This window comes from Benincasa hispida, chromosome 1 (genome assembly GCF_027475165.1).
Source record: "Benincasa hispida cultivar pf3 chromosome 1, pf3_genome.v1.1, whole genome shotgun sequence".
Lineage (NCBI taxonomy): Eukaryota > Viridiplantae > Streptophyta > Magnoliopsida > Cucurbitales > Cucurbitaceae > Benincasa > Benincasa hispida.
In genome coordinates this window covers 65823541-65843466 of record NC_143478.1, presented here as the reverse complement: position 1 = coordinate 65843466, position 19926 = coordinate 65823541, and the positions used below count along the sequence as shown (strand labels likewise).

Here is a 19926-nt window from a genome sequence, read left to right as displayed (position 1 = left end):
TTGAGACATTGTGTACAAAGATTTAATTCGAAATATTGTGATTTTTTTAATAGATATTATATAGATAAATAATTGATATACTAAGCAAATAAAAATGAAAACTTAAATGACGTAATTTATAGATAATAAATTATTAATATACCCTATCACATGATACTGGAGGAAAAAACGATGTATATAAATTGAAGGTAAAAAATGGGTGCATGGAACTAGATTGAAATACCATGGTTCCTAAATAAAATTGATATAGTGAAAAAAATTACATCCAAAGTATAATGAAATAAATTCAAGAAAAGAATAAAGAAATAAAAACGTAAGTAGACCATATGAAGGGAGGAGAGAGTGACAATTGAAAGTGGGGTGGAGAAATGAGGGTTACTGTGAAAGATGTGAAAAGGGATAGTATATCAGTGAGCCAAATAGTGATATAAGAACTATATTATCTCCCCACACGGGTTATTGGGCTCCCAAACAGACCTAAGTTTTCTTTGCTTATCTCACTTTCATCTTGGTAGGGGTGACCATTCAAATCGCAAAAACCGAGCCGTTTCTAAAAATCGAACCGAAAACTCAAAAATTCGGTTCGATTTGGTTTCACTTTCGAAAACTGAATTTGAAACTGAACCGAACTGTTTTAAACTAATATATATACATATATATATATAAAGAATAAAACCGAATTTAAAACCGAACCGCTTTTAATTTAAAGAACAAAACCGAATTTAAAACCGAACCGAATCGCTTTTAATTAAAAAAAGAATATAACATGGATTTTTTAAAAATGCTCAGTTTTGAACCCGAACCGAATCGCATATATGCGGTTCGATTCGGTTCGATTTGAACCAATAAATCGATTCGATTCGGTTTGACCACCAAACCGAACCGAACCGAACCGTTTCCACCCCTACATCTCGGTCAAAAAGAAAAAAAATAACTATTGTAAAAAGTGTTCAATTTTCCAGAAATAAAATTGGTGGGGTAAAAAAAGGTCAATTACTCAAAAAAGAAATTTATAATCAAAACAGAAATTAATTTGTCGAACAAAACCGTCGTCGTATGATCGTATTGGAAAACGCTTCCGTCCGTGGCCAATCCTTCTTCGCTGTTGTGTACTAGTTCCCCCGCACCTAGAGACGGTGTTGCTAAACCATAGAAGCCCTTCTCAAAAAGGAAAGGAAAAGAGAAAAAAGATATCGAGGCAGCGTGATAGCGTAGCTGACTTGAGTCGCAAAGAACTCAGGACACCGAATCCCGCTTCACTAAACTGGTTCAGAATGAGCCATAACAAGCCTAGGCGCTTCAAAAATCACCATCCCCGTCGCGGACAATCTACTCGAGGCCATAAATTTATTGGGTAATTACATGTACACTTACCCTTTTCCCCTAATTCCTCTTTTCTTTTTATTGCTCATATGCTTTCTTTTTCTTTTCTTTTCTTTTTTGTTTTTTTTTCAGAGAGGATGAGTGTTTGCCAATCGACCCAGGTGCCTACTTTGTCTCACTGAAGTTTGCTTCTGTATTTGTGATTTAGTTGTGTTAAAAGAAGCCCTTTTATGGTGGAGGGGCTATGGATTTAGGTGCTTGATGAATTCCTTTCTGTTGCAGCTAATGATGAGGAGCCAACGAGTCCAAAAATTCAGCTTGCCATGTGGGTGTGTGATCAACCTTTTTTTTTATTTTTTATTTTTTTTTAACATTTATGTTGCTGAATTCTGAATTATGCAATTCTTAAAATTGCAACGTCCTGCTGTTGTTACAAATGGGAATGAAAACTTGAGCTTAAGAAGCTGTATGTAACCTGAAATTGATGGTGTTTTGTTCTTGATTCAGGATTTTGGGCAGTGTGATGCAAAAAGGTGTACAGGTCGCAAGCTTGCACGATTTGGCTTGTTAAAAGAACGTACCTAATTCTCTCCTTTTCTTTTGCTTTTCACATGTTTAACTACATTGCTTATTTGTGCATTGATTGGTTCATGTAGGCATATCACTAAGCCATTTTAGTCCTACCACAGGATTAGTTAGTTTGTATGTTTTTATCCCCTCTCCACTTCGTTAGTGATTATACAAAATGTCTTGTTGGATGTATTGGCTTAGTTCTCTGCGATCTTGCTGGGAATTCTGAAGATGCGTTTGCATGTGATGATCAGTATCGATATGAATATGATGCTTAGGAAACAGGAATGCAAGTCTATTGAAAAATAGGTTATATTGTGTTTACATGCTGGAGAAAATCTAATGTTAGATGGTTTTGTTTCGTAAGTGGAGAATATCCAAAATGAGGAACTTTCTGAATGTGTAGTCCTAATTTCTTAGTTTGGTCGTACAATGCTTCATAAAAGTACAATTTAGAAGACAAAATCCTTGAAACTCTCAACATTCATGGTTTACGATTGTAGACCAACAAATCAGGTTTAAATCATAGAAGTTGCAAAACAGGGGCCAAATAGATATAGTAAAAACTAAGGAGCAGTTTTCTTTAATTATTTTTAAGTTGCTTCATCAAATGGGGTTGGATGGCTTAAATTTTTTATGAATAATCTGATTCATGCTTGTTAAGGTTTTAGTTAGAAGGCATTCTGTAGGAAATACAGTCAATGGATTTCTTTCTCTCTCTATATAAATCTAACTTCTGTTGAGTTCATGCAGGATTTGCGTGTTAACAGTGGGTTTGGAGGCATTGTCTTAAGGTAATGTGAACAATTATGTTTCCTAGTGTGCTAGTTGTAACTAAACATTAGGGTATGGTGACACGATAACAAGCAAGTTGTGTCATCACATCTGTAGTTTAGGTTTACATAAATTGCTTTCCAGATTGTCGAGGAAATTAGAATTTGTTTGCTTTCTTAATGGAGGTACTACTCTATATTGTTGGGTGTCCTGGAATCATCTTTGACAATTTTTGCTAATTTCAATAAATCTGTTTGTTTTCAATGGTTCTTGGGATGGACTACTTCTATGAGTAAGAATCCATTTGTGTCTACCAAGGGGGTTGCTGCCATTCCTCAAATTGTTGCGATGGATTAATGACTGGTTTCAAATAGTATGAAGGAGTTGAGAGGTTTTTTTTTTTAATTTGACTGGGTATTACAATTTTTTTTTTTTTTTTTTTTTTTTTTTTTGCTGAATATGGATGGTGCATGCAATTGCTTTCCTTTTTATCCAACTACTCAAGAAAGACAATTTTCTTTGGAAGGGGAGGAGGGAGGAAAAGGTAAGGGATCACATCTTTTTAGGTGGGAAATCGTTGAGAGGTCAATTGAGCTGGGGGGCTAGACATTGGAAATTTAACGCTTTGTAACATAGCTTTGTTAGTCAAATGGTTGTGGCGGTTCCACCTTGCGTCCAATTCCCTCTAGCTTAGGATTTGTAAGGCCTTCGATTATTCACACCTATAAGAGAAGGGGTAGAAAAGGAAATGGGCAAAAGACCAAGGATGGAGGTACATGAAGGAGGTTAGAGTGGGGACAACGGTTGTTACTTAAAAAGGAAATGACGTGATACGTCGGGAGGGGGGAATTTGAGTAGAGGCAGAAGGTCCTTTTAGGAGGAGAGAATTTTCCAGCTCTCTCAAATGTGCTGGGTTCCTTTATATTTTCCTTTAATTGATATCGTACTTGTTATTTCCATATTTGAGTACTTGATTTCTTTTTGGTGACACTCTATGATCTTCTTGTTTTGCTTGTGATATCAATATACATAACAGCGGGATGTTCCTCTGTTTTTCTGCTATATATTGTTCTTGTTGGTTTTACTGCTTGCAAGAAGTAGATACCTAACAAATTGGTATAAGAACTCTGAAACCTGGGGGAACAAGGAAAATGGCAAAGAAGCAAATGGAGGAGAGAATGGAAGCAAATGGAGGAGAGAATGGAAGCCAATGAAAAAGGAAATTTCGGAAATGAAAGAGTTGATTGTGAACCTTTGTAGAAATATCGAGAAATTGACAGAAGAGGTTCTCATAACAACTCGGCATGAAGGAACGACGAATCGGGAAATTCTGAAGGGTCTCGACTCAAATTGGAAAGGTAGATGAAGTCAATTCCGCGCAAATTCAGGGGAATGGTGGATTGGATAAAAGCAAGTACAAGAAATTGGAGATGTTGATTTTTCTTGGAGAAAACCCGGAATCGTGGGTTCACCAAGTGGAACATTTCCTCGAGATCCACGAACTGGTTGATGTCGAGAAAGTGAAGGTTGCCGTGGTAAGTTTCGCTCCTGATAAGTTGATTGGTTCCGATGGAGTCACAACAAATGGGCAATTAACTCTTGGGAAGAATTGAAGAGCAAAATGTTTGAGCATTTTCGTCCGACAATGGAGGAAAGCCTCAGGGCACGTTTGCTGCGTATTAAGCAAGATGGATCATATACTGATTATGTGAAGAAATTTGTGACCTATTCGGCACCTCTCCCATATGTGGCGAAAAGAGTACTCAAGGATGCGTTCCTGAACGGGTTGGAGCCGTGGATTCAAGCGAAGGCAGGCATCCAGTGGGCTTGGAAGAATGTATGAAAGAAGCCCAACTGGTAAGTGTAGAAATTTGGCCTTGAAGTTGGCTTTGGGTGATCTGGGCATTAGTGGGCCGAGTAAAGGGGAGGCCCACGAAGGGAATAAAATTAATAACATAAATATGCCGAAAATAAACCCTAAAGGAAGCGAGTTGGGGCGATGAGGCAAGTCATGATTCCAACAAAGGGGAATTTCATGAGGAGCCGGCGGCAGTGTTTTAAAATTCTCAAGGCACACTAAAGTGCAATGGCCCTCTGGAGCCTAGGCGCAAGACGCACAAAAAGGCGCGGACTTTTTTTCCGTGAGGCGCACTATATATAAAAAAATATAGATATACTATATACATGTTTATTTACACAACCAAAACATAGATGGATAGAAATGTGACTTAAAGAAGAATATAACAAAAAAAAAAAAAAAGATTGATAAGATTTAAATATTAGTCATTGTCATTAAAAAAAATAAAGAATCAAGGAAGAAAGAAGATTTTGTGAAGAAAGAAGAAGAGAAAGGGGAAGAAGAAGAAGAAAAGACTTATTGACTTCTTGGAGATGGAACCGTGAAGAAGAAGCAACAAGGCTGCCGTACAATAAGATTTGTTTTGTTGACATGTAGTTGTCGTTCGTACATATCATTATGATGCCAAATTAGGTTTAAAAAATTATATATATATATATTCAAACGCAATCTTATTTGCGTTTAACTAAATGAGTATTTAATATGTATTTATTAAAAAAAATTGATAGGTGTGCCTTAGCGCTTTGTGGAAGGTGTCGGAAGGCGCGTGCCTTCCGTCGTGCACCTCGCCTTTCCCAGGCGAGGTGCCACCATTGCGCCTTGCGCCTAGGCGCACACTCGGCCATGCATTTCAAAACACTGGGTGGTGGTGAAGCAATTTTCGGATAATGAGTATCGTGACTGGTCGAACAAGGGTCTATGTTTCTGTTGCAATGACATACTCCCATGGACACCGATGCAAGATTTGGGAGGAAAGGGAATTGATGTTGTTCATCGCGAATTACGATGAGAAGTCGGATAAGAGGAGGAGGAGAAACCAGAGGTGAATATGTTTGAAATTGATGAGAAGGTGGAGGTGTCTTTGAGATCGATTTTGGGTTTCTCGAACAGGGGCTTGATGAAGCTGAAAGGGAGTGTTAAAGGCAGAGAAGTGGTTGTGTTGATCGACTGAGGAGCAACTCACAATTTTATACATTAGAAAATTGTCAAGGAATTACAATTGTCGATCGTTGGAACCTCTTGTTTTGTTGTAGTCGTGGGTAATAGTACGGAAGTTAGAGGAAAAGGAGTGTGCAAAGTAGTGTTAGTAGAGCTACCAGATTTAGTGGTCAAAGCCGATTTCCTTGCCATCGATTTGGGTCGAATGGACTTGATCCTAGGGATGCAGTGGTTGTTCACAACGGTTTTCATGGGAGTTCATTGGCCATCCTTGAAGATGTCTTTTGCGGTGGGAGATAAACAGGTGACTCTGAGGGGTGATCCAACATTAATGAAATCCGAAGTATCTCTGAAGGCGATTAGTAAAATGTGGGAAGAAGAGGATCATGAATTTTTTTATAGAATTTCAGCATATAGGAATGGCAAAGGGTGAAAGTGGGCATGATAAGGCTTAGTTTTGAAAGGCGCGTGCCTAGGCGCAAGGTGCAATAGTGGCGCCTCGCCTGGGAAACGCGCAAGCTACACGATGGAAGGCGTGCCTATCAATTTTTTTTTTTAATAAATACATATTAAATACTCATTTAGTTAAACGCAAATAAGATTGCGTTTTAATATATAATCTCTCTCTCTCTCTCTATATATATATATATATAATTTTAAAATAAGATTGCGTTTTAATATAACATATATATATTTATAATTTTTTAAACCTAATTTGGCATCATAATGATATGTACGAACGACAACTACATGTCAACAAAACAGATCTTATTGGACGGCAGCCTTGTTGCTTCTTCTTCACAGTTCCATCTCCAAGAAGTCAGTAAGTCTTTTCTTCTTCTTCCCCTTTCTATTCTTCTTCTTTCTTCACAAAATCTTCTTCTTCTTCCTTGATCCTTTATTTTTTTTTTTTGAATGACAATGACTAATATTTAAATCTTATCCATCTTTTATTTTATTTTTTTGTATATTCTTCTTTAAGTCACATTTCTATCCATCTATGTTTTGGTTTTGTAAATAAACATGTATATAGTGTATATATATATATATATATATATATATATATATATATATTTATTTTTTTATATATAGTGCGCCTCACGAAAAAAAACCCGCGCCTTTTTGTGCGCCTTGCGCCTAGGCTCCAGAGGGCCATTGTGCCTTAGTGTGCCTCGGGCATTTTAAAACAATGATAAGGCAGAATTAACAGAGGAGGTCGCACTCCCAGTCACGATTCAAACTTTATTAGAGGAGAACAAAGATGTTTTTAAATTACCTACTGAATTGCCACCAAACAAAGCGATTAATCACCAGATTGTATTAAAAGAAGGCCAGTTGCTGGTCAATGTTCAACCATATAAAATATAGGCATATTCAGAAAGAGGAAATCGAAAAGTTAGTGGATGAAATGCTTCAAGCAGAGATAATCAGACCAAGCTGCAACCCATACTCGAGTCCGGTTCTATTGGTAAAAAAGAAAGATGGGGGATCGCGGTTCTGTGTGGATTATAGGAAGCTAAATTAGGTAACAATAGCTGATAAATTCCCCATTCCCGTAATAGAAGAGCTGCTGGATGAATTTCATAATTCAGCTATTAATTCTAAGTTAGATTTACGGTTGGGATACCATCAAATCAGAATGAACAAAGAAGACATTAGCAAAACAACCTTCAGAACTCATGAGGGATATTTCAAGTTTTTGGTTGTGTTTGGGTTGACCAACGTATCGACGACTTTCCAATCTCTCATGAATCAAATATTCTGTCCATTCCTTCGAAGGTTCAGATTTGAGTGATGAGTACATGGCCCTAATCGAGGAATGTCTTAGAACTGGGGGGATTTCTAGGTTTAACCGGATACTATAGAAGGTTTGTTGAAGGCTTTGGAAATATTACAGCTCCTTTAACTAAACTTCTTCATAAAAATGCTTTTGAATGGAGCGAGGAAGCCTTAGTGGCATTTGATGCTTTAAAAGAAGCAGTGATATTGGTCCCTATTTTAGCTTTACCAGATTTCTCTCTACCCTTTGTAATAGAAACAGACACCTCGGGGTTCGGTCTGGGTGCGGTGTTGAAAACTCCAGACCCATTGCGAATTTTAGTCAAACTCTTTCGAGCCGAGCACATCGAAATCGATATACGAATGAGAGTTAATGGTCGTAGTTGTTGCTGTTCAGAAGTGGCACCATTACCTTTTGGGAAACAAATTCAAGGTGATTTTGGGTAAGAAAACTTTGAAGATTTTGATTGAGCAAAGGGAGGTCTAACCTCAGTTTCAATGTTGGCTCATCAAGTTATTAGGGTATGATTTTGAAATTTTATACCAACTGGGACTTCAAAATAAAGCAGTGGATGCCTTGACACCATCTATGGAAGTTCACACTTTTCTAGCCTCTCTTTATTAGATGTGGATGTACGTGATGAAGTAGAAAAAGATGAAGAACTTTAGGAAATTATCACCATGCTAAAAGTAGATCTTGAAGGCAAACCAAAATATCAACTACAACAAGGGAATTTGTTATACAAGGGGAGGTTAGTGTTATCTCGTACCTCATCTCTCATACCAACACTCTTGCATACATTCCATGACTCGATTTTGGGTGGCCATTCGGGTTCTTTTGAGGACATATAAGCGATTAACAAGGGAGCTGTTTGTTAGGAATCCAGTTCACCTACACAAGAAACAACACAAACACACTCCAAAACCAGACACCCAACTCCAATAATTAGGGTATTCAGACTTTCCCTCAACTATAGTATTAGATAATAGCCAAGAATAATGTTCAAACAAGAGTCTCGTTCCCTCAACTATAGTATTTGAGCATTAGTCTCTTTTTTATTTTATTATAATAAAGAGGCTCGTTTCCGTTTTAAAAAAAATAATGTTCAAACAAGAGTCTCTAGCTCAGAAATACAAGATAGCAAGCTAACACAAACAGTAAGCATAAAGAAAGGATAATCGACAATTCGAGAGGCCGTCTCTCCTTAGAGTCTCACTCCAAAAACATCCCTCCATTCTCTCTTCCCCGAAACCCTACAAATACCTAATTCGTTGGCCGGGCCCCCCCTTCGTACACAACGCCTCTACGTGCATCAGCCGCCTTTAATGGTTTGTTTCTCCCGTGGTCCCTCTTTGCTGGTCCCATCCTTCATTTCAGGGTCCACACTTCCCGTTTTACCCTTCTTCCTCTCATAGACCTTCATAATTGAGGGTCTCATATTAACCCCCTATTTGAAAATTCACCTTGTCTTCAAGGTGAGCGTATGGAAATTAGCTCTTCATTACTTCCACGGCTTCCCATGTCGCGTCACTTTACAGTTGATTAGTCCACTTCACCAACCACTCTTGACATTTCTCCTCTGCATTCCATCTTACCCCCATCACTCGCTCTGTCTCCGCATTCCACTCGAATTTTTTTGTCAACATTGGGGCTTTTTTTTTTCTTTTCTAAATCGGCGGTCTGTTGTTACAGCCTTCTTAAGTTGAGTTACATGAAAAACATCATGTAGGGTTGCTGTCGAGGGTAATGCCAAACGAAGGTTACCGGTCCAATTCTTTCTACTATTTTGTACGGCCCAAAATATCTTGGAGACAACTTCTCACATCTCTTTCCTTGCCAAGGATTTCTGTCGGTATGGTCTAATTTTCAAGAACACCTGACTGCCTACTTCAAATTCCACTTCCCTCCTTTTTCTGTTAGCATATTTGCACATCCGGTTTTGGGCTAGCACCAGTCGCTCTTTCAACTTCAATAATGTTAAATATCTTTCAATCAATTGTTGCTCCGACGTGCAGTGAGGAGTCTTTCTATCTCCATACGCAATAATTAGGGGAGGTTGTCACCAAACACAACACTAAATGGAGTATTGTTTATCGATATATGAAAATTGGTATTACACCATAATTCCGCCCATGCCAGCCAGCTCTCCCACTTCTTAGGTTGTTCATTGCAAAAACATCTCAAATAGGTTTCCAGACAATTATTGACAATCCCCATCTGCCCATTTGTTTGTGGGTGAAATGTGGTGCTCTTCCTTAGTTTGGTTCCTTCGATCGCAAATAATTCATTCCTAAAGAAGCTCACAAAAAATTTATCTCGGTCTAAAATGATTGATCTGGGAAAACCGTGATGCTTTATCACTTCTCTTATGAATTCAGCTGCTACTTGCTTTGTTGTAAACGGGTGCTTTAGAGCAATGAAATGACTATATTTGCTTAACTGGTCTACCACCACCATAATCACGTCCTTCCCTGCTGACTTGGGAAGTCCCTCGATAAAGTTCATAGAAATATCTTCCCATACTCTATCAGGAATAGGCCAAAGTTAATGTAAGCCTGTTGGGGCCAAGGCTTCTATTTTATTCTTCTGACATATCACACACTTTTCCACAAACGCCTGCAAATCCTTCTTCATCTCTTGCGAGAAGAGCTCCCCTGTCATTCTCTTGTATGTTCTCAAATATCCCAAATGATCCCATCACAGAGTCATAGAACGTGTGAAATAAGGTTGGAATCAAAGAGGAGTTCTTAGAAATTATTAACTTGTTTTTATACAACAGCTTCCCTTGTTTCATTGAATATTTGGGGTGACAATCTGGGTCTTGGCTTATCACTCGAATTATTTGTTGCAAGTCTCAATCCTCATTCACCTCTTGCTGGATTAAGTCCATTCCATTATATGATGTGTTGAGAACATGTTTAGAGATACCACTTCCTCCGCTCTCGGTTCCTCTGGGTTCACCTTCGGTGATAGAGCATTTGTAGCCTTGTTGTTCAGTCCTAGTTGGTAAAAGATTTCGAAGTCATACCGCCATTAACTTGGTTAGCCATTGCTAAAAATCCAGTTGGACTTCTCTTTGCTCTAACAGGTATTTCAATGCCTTTGATCTGGTATGACAGTGAAGCGTCTCCCCAATAGTTAATGTCTCCATTTTTGCACGGCTAGGACCACCACCATTAGCTCCCTCTCAGATACTGATTTAGCTTAGGCTCTAGCTGATAGTATTTGACTGAAATAAGCAATCGGTCTGTCCTCTTTTGTTAAGACTGCCCAGCTCTGTTTGGACGTATTAGTCTCAATGATGAATGGTTGTTGAAATCCGGTAAGGCCAACACTGGTAAAGTAGTCATTATCTTCTATAATGATTCAAAAGCTTGCTCTGCCTCTTCGTTCTATTGGAACACATTTTTATGCAATAACTGGTGTATTAGTTGAGTGATTTTGCCATAGTTCTTCACAAATTGTCGGTAGTATCCAATCAGCCCCAGGAAACCTCGGAGTTCCTTCTGATTCTTCGGTCTGTTCCACTCGATTATGGGCAAAAGGCCAAGGATGAAGGTGCGAAGGAGGTTAGAATGGGGACCACGGTTGTTACTTAAAAAGGAAATGACGTGAGCCTTGTGGAGGAGGGAATTTGAGTAAAGGCAAAAGGTCCTTCTGGGAGGAGAGAATTTTCCAGCTCTCTTGAATGTGCTGGGTTCCTTTATATTTTCCTTCAATTGATATCGTACTTGTTATTTCCATACTTGAGTACTTGTTTCCTTTTTGGTGATACTCTATGATCTTCTTGTTTTGCCTATGATATATATGTACATATCAGCGGGATATTCCTCTGTTTTTCTGCTATATATTGTTCTCTTTGGGTTTTATTGCTTGTAGGAAGTAGATACCTAACAGGATCATTGTCAGTCCTACCCTTTTGAGTGGTTAACGAAAGGGGTTTAAGGCACCTATCGGGATTTGTGGAAGGATATTTCTAAAGAGCTTCCTACTTTTTTTCACTTGGTCGATTGTGTGGTGGGAGAAGGGAATGGGAAGATCAATGGGTGTGGGATAGACCCCTTTCCTCTTTATTTCCTCGTTTTTACCATTTTTCTTCCCTTAAAACCGCCTTGGGTATGATTTCTTGGTTTGGTTTTGGAGCTCCTGTTCTTTTGCTTTTAAGGTTTGTCATTTTATTTCTAGAAGCAATTGATGTGGCCTCTCTTTTATCTTTGCTCAAGGCTACTCTTTTAGGTGTGGGAGAAGGGAGTTAAGGGTCTGGAGTCCCAATCCTTTGGGCAAAAATGGTATGCTCGACCCACCTTGGAGGCCCAAAATGAAAAATGCCCTACTTTTTTATAACCTAAGATTTTTTACCTCTTGCTTACATCATCCTCAAGCAATTTTACAAAATTACCCCTATTTTATTTTTCTCTCTTCCTCCATCTTCATTTTGCATTTTCTTCTTCTTTGGCAAGTGTCCAGATCCATTCTCTTCTTTCATTCTTCTTCTTTTCTAGACTGCGAGATCCTTCTACGACGAGCAAGATCGTGCCCAGGTCCGGCGATGTTGTAGAATGAGACGGACGTCGGAGAGTGAGGAAGAAGAGAGGTGAGTGAGATTGTGAGAAAGGAGATCGATCCTGAGAAAAGGGAGAGAGGAGAGCGATCTGCGCGAGAGAAGAAAGGGAGCGAGGCAGCGGAGAGTGAGAGAAGAGTGAGAGAGCAAAGAGTGAGAATTAGCCATTTCACATGCGTGCGAGGGTTCCATTTTGGTAATTTCATGTGGTTTTGACGTCAACAAAGGATCGAAAAATCTCATTTTCGAAAGCAGGGCAAATCTCATTTTTCCTTCCCAATTTGGATCATTTGTACAAAAATCACATCCTTCGGTGGGATTCTCGTGCAAATCTTTTTTAGTTGTTTGTTTAACTTGTCTCCCATAAGTGAGTATGTCTTTTGGGGGCTTTGGAGGATTAAGATCCTTAAGAAACCTAGCAAGTTTTACAAGGTCGCGCTAACTGATGGATCATTTTGCGAGGAGGTTGCCCTCCCTTGTTCGTTCCTTTTGCTATATTCTTTGTCAAAAGGTAGAGGAAGATTTGGATCATATTCTTTGGTATTGTGAGTTCGTCGAGTAGTGTGAGATTATTTCTTCTAGATGTTAGTTCTCACATGCTCCTCATAGGGTTACTAGTGATATGATCGAGGAATTCCTCTTCAATCTGCCTTTCCCGGAGAAGGAATGCTTTTTATGGATGGTCGGGTTGTGTGTTGTTTTTCAGTCTTGTGGGGGGAACGGAATAACAGGATGTTTCGGGGGTTAGATAGGGACTCTTTTGATGTCTGGGCCCTTGTTTAGATATCATGTTTCGGGCTTTCGAAGACCTTTTGTAACTATTCTATAGATTTTTTTTTGTATAGTTGAAGTCCTTTCCATTAGAGGGATTTCACTCTCTCTCTGGTGGACTTGATTTTTTGTATGCCTTTGTATTCTTTCATATTTATCTCGATGAAAGTTTTCTATTAAAAAAAAAAAAATTACACAGGAACATGGCTGCCTGGAAATTGTGATGTCATCCATTCCTGTACTTAGATTGTCATATTTTTATGGAGCTTTTTATCATAGAGATGGATGCTTCTTTGATCAGTGTGAAGGTAGTGAGTATTGTCAATTAGGAGTCGATGTTCATTGTCGGCCTGTTTACAATGATTTTTAAGTGCGGAATAAATTGATTTTTTAGTGAATTAAGCACTTGAACAGGCCTGTATCGATGATGATGCATTAGTGATGACCATACCTAGATGGAAATTTATGATCCTTAAAAGTTCTTGTTATATACAAAGATGGTGGCTGGAGATATCAGAAATGAATCACCGAGTTCATGTGGTATTATTTTGATATTTACTAAAAACCGGGCTGGAAATCAGGTTGCTAACGTTTGTTTTTAGTCAAAAAAAAAAAAAAAAAAAAATCAGGTCGCCAATGTACTATCTCCACCCCACCCCCAAAGCAAAGGAAAAAAATGGGTACATGATAGCATGGAGATCTTTTGTGCTCTAAAGAAAAGTTTTCAATTCACCTACCATTCCTTTATTGAATTAGTAATTAGGAGTTACATGCCTCAAGGCTGGCTGGTGGGGGTGTCCTCAAGACCTATCATTCTTTTAGAGGGGGAATCAAGATATCATTTGATTGATTGAATAAATATATATAAAAGGAAAGGATGGTTCACCCAGCCACCCTATGGTGGATTACTAAAAACATTTTCATCTAGTAACTACAGTGGCAAGGCTGTGAACTTCGAAATATTTACACCAGTATGTACATCTCGGTTGTCAATAACTGATTGTAGTAGATTGGAGCATTAGAAACATGACTATTGCTTTCCAATGGGCTGTTTTTGCATTAATTGTTACTTCATCAATCGTATTGATTAGTGTGCCCATTGTATTTGCATCTCCCGATGGTTGGTCGGAATAGAATCTATCATATTGCTAACTATCCTTTTAAAGAACATGCTTTCTTAATTTTTTTTGAGGCCTGATGAAAGGAGATGAATGTATTGATTAAATTGGTACTCAAAGGCATATAAACATTTTGTTGGTTCCTATTTTGAACCTAATCAATCTGAAATTTTGGCAGTCCAGTGGGAGTGAATTGTGTCTCCAAAGAAGATCGTAGTCTTCTTAAACAAAAAGGATTAGCCGTTGTGGATTGCTCATGGGCACGGTTGGGTGATGTTCCATTTGTGAAATTGCGTTGTGCTGCTCCTCGCCTATGTAAGAGATTTTCATCTTGAATATGAAAGTCTTGTGTAGTTCTTAACCTTACTGTTATATGATTTTTAATGTTTTTCTGAACTGCAATTGAAATTTTACTAAATTTATTGAAGGGTATTTTCCTGGCTAGACTCTATTTGGTTGGCTTTTGTAATGACTATCATGGTTTTTTCTCTTTGTTCTGGTTTTCATCTTTTGCAATTTTTTTGGTGCAAATATTCTAGTACCTTGGCTAGTAGCAGCAAACCCAGTAAATTACGGTCGACCATGTGAGTTATCTTGTGTGGAAGCATTGGCTGCCGCTCTAATCATATGGTAACATGATCTCTATCTCATCTCTTCTCTTATGTGCCAGTTTGTTTCTAGATTCGGCTGCGATTTATGTCAATTATTAATCTCATGTCATTGTTTATCCTTCTGTCATAAATTTGGTGTAATCAGCTTACATCTGATAATTAGGGGGAAAGATCTCATTGTAGATCAACTCATCATCTAAGATGTATAAGGTGTTGTACATCGTCCATTAGAATTTAGAACACAACATGCCCTGCTTGAATGTTTGAATTTGTTAAATTTCCTTAGAATGGTTTTATTAGTCACTTCACTCCCAGATACAGAACTATGAAGAAGTTTGCTTTATGGTTTTATTAGTCACTTTGGTTCTAATTGGTTACAAAGAAAAGTCATTGTTGTTGCTAATGGAGTGACTAACAAAACTGTAGATCTCCAGTAGTTCTCCTTTAGCAACCTTAGACTGTCAATACAATATGATTTGTGGTAATTGATTGTTAATGTTAACAACACTCTGCTTATCACTTCTTTTGTGGATGTTTAAACTTTTTATAGCTGGAAATATGATTATTTATTGGTGTAATTGAGCAAGCATTCTGTTTGTTTTGTGTAACTATCTCTATTCAACTGAACTAACAGTGGGGAAGGGGAAACAGCAGATCTGTTGCTTAGTAAGTTCAAGTGGGGCCATGCTTTTCTTTCCGTTAATAGGTATGTTTTATTATTTAACTGAGTTTAAATTCTAAAAGAAAAAAGAAAACGATATAATATGCACAGGTTCATCCATAAAAATTGGAAACCTACTTGCATCAAATGAGATTAGTAAAGGCTTGTCTGGACTGATTAAGTGCTTAAAAAACACTTCTTTTGCACTTCAAAATATTTCATTTAAAAAGTTATTTCAAACCGGCACTAACTTATCAGATTCGAAATGACTTGTCCGATGACACGTGATATTTGGTACTAAATTACATAGTTAGCCACTCAACCATCAAATATAAAATGGAATTCAAGGCTTGTAAATGGTGCCATTATTTGAGCGTTTTCCATGTAAATGCTTGCTTATTTCTCTTTTGTGTCATACAGAGAACTTCTAAAACAATACTCAGCATGTGAGAATAGTGCTGATATTATTTCGGTCCAGAATGCTTGGTTATCACAACAACGACAAGTCCCTAAAGAACCGCATAATGTAGAAGGTAATCTTTTTGAATTAATTGCATCGATCTCTTGTTTGTTTTGCATCTTAATTTGAAGATAATGGAGTTGTCTCTCACTTTGTGTTTGTGTGTGGAAAAACCGTTGAATGTAGGAGTGAGGAACAACAAAAGTACTTTTGAGTTTTATATCTAGTGGTTATTAGGGTCATGCAGATCTTCGAATTCACATTCAATCATTTTTAAGAGCCAATCACATCGTGATGGTCACATTAAAGAAAATTTCCAACATGCATATGTATAAAAATGACCCAAACTGACAAAAGTCAACAATCAAGCTGATCAAAATCAAACCAAATAACTGACGTTATCTAACCTGACGAAGATAAACCGATGGACTGTTTTTGGGATTGTACATTTATGATATTCAAACCAACTTGGGCTAAACCAATGGAGTCTATGGCCGTTTGATTTGGAAATTGGAATTAGAGTTGTTTTCCAGCAATCTATCTGAAGGACTTGTACGGTTTTCATGTTTATAGGTGCAGAGAAGTCGTCTGTGAGTGAAGACGATGAGGGTTCTGATGATTCGGAGGATGGACTTCCGCCATTGGAGAAGAATCTAAATCACTTGACCTTGCAGCAAGATAGTGATGAAGAAAGCGAGTAAAATTTATACTATAGAAGCAAAAGTTTAATGTAGAGATCAAACACTTCCCAACAGTCTAGGATTCTTCAATTTTGCTTTGCTTTTTTACTTATTAGAGAATTAAGTCAGTTTGGAGTTTTGTAATTTCTAAATTAGCAAATTATTTCAAATCAACCGCCTCTCTAATTATTTCAAATTATTTTAAAAAGTCACTCCAAAACGAATTGAAGGTTGCTGTTAAGTTGTATCCATAGTATTAAATTTTCATCGACATGTTGATATATGTTTTCATGGTTTGATATCGATATGAGGGGTGAATCAAAATTTTCATTATATGGTAAACAAATCCGTGAAATATAAAAAAATAAGTAAAATATCACTATTGTGAATATAATATAAATAATAGACATGTTAACTTGTTTTAAAATTATAAATATTTGTTAACTCATTTAAATTTATTTTAAATATTTTTTGTTTTTATAACTTTTTTTAGAAATATGCAATGAAATCGAAATTTTCATGACATCGACATTTTAGACCTTGGTTGTATCCATATCCTTGGAGGTGAAAAATAAAGTACTTTTGTGCCTTTTGTATTTTGTCAATTTAGGTCCCATTTAGTAACAATTTCATTTTTGTTTTTGAAAATTAAACCTATTTTCTCCCAATTTTTTACAATGATTTGCATCTTTATTTAGTACAATGGTTGAATTTTTTGTCAATATTTAAAAACAAAAACAAAATTTTGAGTTACTTTTTTTAGGTCTCATTTAGTAACCATTTTGTTTTTGAAAATTAAAGCTTATGACCATTACTTTCATATCTAAATTTCTTCTTTTGTTATCAACTTTTCACTAAGCGGGTGTTTGGCCCCCAAGTTGAGTTGGGTGGGTTAAAAAAATTCACCCACCGTTTGGTTCACCAATTATTAAAGAGGTTTATTATCTCGTTATTCGCGTTAACTTACCTTTCTCATATCGTTATTCGCATCAACTCTCAATTACTCTCCTCCTATAATAATTACAAACTCAATTTTGTGCCCTAAATACCCCTAATAGTTTAAAAACCTAAGCTAAATTTTGAGAGCTAAAAAATATAGCTTTCAAAAAGTTGTTTTTGGAATTTGGAATTTGGCTAAGAATTCAACCATTATACTAAAGAAAGATGTAAATTATTGTAAGAAATATAGATGAAATAGATTTAATTTTTAAAGACAAAAACAAAAAATCTAACGTTACCAAACAGGGTCTTAGTTTTCAAAATTTGGCTTTGAATTTTAAACTATTGATTAAAAAAAAAGGATAACAAATGACGAAATTTGGAGGTGGAAGTAGTGTTATTAGTCTTAATTTTCAAAAAACAAAAAACCAAAAATTAAGGCCCCGTTTGGTAACCATTTGGTTTTGTGTTTTTGGTTTTTGAAAATTAAGCTTATAGATATTACTTCCATCTCCAAATTTCTTTTTTTTGTTATCTACTTTTTAACAATAGTTTAAAAAACAAGTCAAAATTTGAAAACTAAAAAAATAGCTTTTAAAAACTTGTTTTTGTTTTTAGATTTTGGCTAAGAATTTAGCCATTGGAATTTTACGATATCTTGATTTTTTCTTCACTTCATTTATGATTAATGCATGTACATAAAATATTGATAATGTTTTTGTCAATATGGATTTAAAAAAACAACGCAAAAAGTTAAAAATAAAGATGTAATTTTATGACTATGTATACCAGATGAAAAGTAAATGTAAAATAGTTTGATTTCATTTTTACATAAAAAAAAAGTATAAAATTAAAAAAGTCATCAAATTTATTTATTTCTTTAAAATTGATAATTGTCAAACAAATTTTTTGTTTAGATTTAAAAAAAAACAGAAAATAAAAAATAATTGCCAAACATATTTTTTGTTTCTGAAAAATAGAAAAATAAAATGGTAGCGGAACATTTGTTTTTTCAAAACAGAAAACCAAATACAACTTTTTAAAAAACCAAAAACTAAAAACTAAAAATGAAATAATTACCAAATGGAGACTTAATTTTTTAGTTTTTTGTTTTTGAAAATTAAGTCTACAAACCCAATTCTATCCATTGGTTTCTATGTTTTATTTTATTTTATTTTATTTTATTATTATTTTTTTTAAAATCAAATCATATTTTGAAAACTAAAAAAATAGTTTTCAAAATCCTGTTTTTGTTTTTAAAGTTGGTTAAGCTTTCAAATGTTTACCTAATAAATATGAATACCACGAATAAGATATTGGAAGAAAACAAGTACAAGTTTAAAAAACTAAAAACAAAATGGTTATCAAATGAAACATTAATAATATCATTATATTGTATTCAACTTAAATTATATTTAAGAAGACGAAAAACAATGGATTTTTACTTCTAAACTTATCAAGTTATATATATATATTTGAAAGCTTCCCATTTCAGCAAATAATACTTCAAAATTTACCATACAATAAGGTTTCCATTAAATGATCATTACAAATTAATTGTATGGTGCGAAATTGATAGTTTTTTTTTTTTAAAAAATGACATTACATTTGGATAATAATCGATAATATATTAAAAAGCTAGCATCTTTGAAAAGTTTTTTTTAGACTATTTTACCTTTTTACTTTTAGTCAACTGCAAATACACCCTTATATCATTTACATTACAATTAAAATATAAAACTCCATAATCTAAAAAATTCCTTGAAATTAATCGATATCTATTTTAAACGATTAAAGTCATACATTAATCGAGTTATTATTATTTAAAAGTGGTTACAATTTCTAAGTTTGACAAAGTGTTGCGTCTTTTATCAATAATCAAGCAATCACACTTTTCTTTATTAATCAAGTAGTTTCAAATGTAAACTTTATAATAGTTGTCTTCAAAACTATTTGTCTGATAATATTTTTGTTGATGAAATTATGTTAAATGTATAAATTAAAAACACTAGAATGTTATCAGATAAATAGTTTTGAAGACAAATAGTATACGCCTTAAAATCTCTAGCCCTAAAAGTTGACATGCACCATCAACACATTCGAAACTTTATAGTTGAGGTTTGGAGGATTATTATCTTTCTTTTCTTATTAGAATCAAATTTCATTTATTTCTATCATTTTTTTCTATACGAAATAACAATGTTTAACATCAAGATCTAACATGCATGAAGAAGATGTTCGAGCTGTTTGTTCTTCGTTTTGGAGATTGATTAATACATCTAGATTAAATATGTACAATTTTTATTGTTGTGCTGCTACAATCACTGAATCCAAGATTTCAATTATCTAAGTTCAATCCAAGCTTATTTATCAATTAAAGGAAATGAAAAATCATATTGTGGAACATAGAATCATAGTATTATGTAACATAATTCTTATGGGCTAATTAATATTAAAATGGAACAATTAGTTTATATGGATGCTATAAATCTAACATAATTGTAAATTAACGATTTATTAGCCATAATCCTAAAATTTCCTACACTAAAGTTATAATACGACCTAAATAATTATATCAATTTGTGCTAAACCAAATTGTTGGTTCAGTTCAATTTCAATTTTACAACAATTTGCCAACACGAGCATAGTTTAACTGACATAG

The 19926-nt window shown here is 35.5% G+C and overlaps 1 protein-coding gene across 1 annotated transcript; it reads left to right on the top strand.

Annotated features, from left to right (window-relative positions):
- Positions 1–1044: 1044 nt before the first annotated feature.
- On the top strand, positions 1045–16533 carry LOC120084870 (RNase L inhibitor protein-like protein). Its single transcript, XM_090306838.1, has 10 exons — positions 1045–1354; positions 1456–1484; positions 1606–1652; positions 1831–1898; positions 2649–2687; positions 14092–14228; positions 14453–14543; positions 15159–15230; positions 15606–15718; positions 16219–16533. The coding sequence occupies exons 1-10, from the start codon at positions 1275–1277 to the stop codon at positions 16344–16346; spliced, it is 804 nt and encodes a 267-aa protein (XP_090162964.1). The 5' UTR covers positions 1045–1274; the 3' UTR covers positions 16347–16533.
- The last annotated feature ends 3393 nt before the right edge of the window (positions 16534–19926 follow it).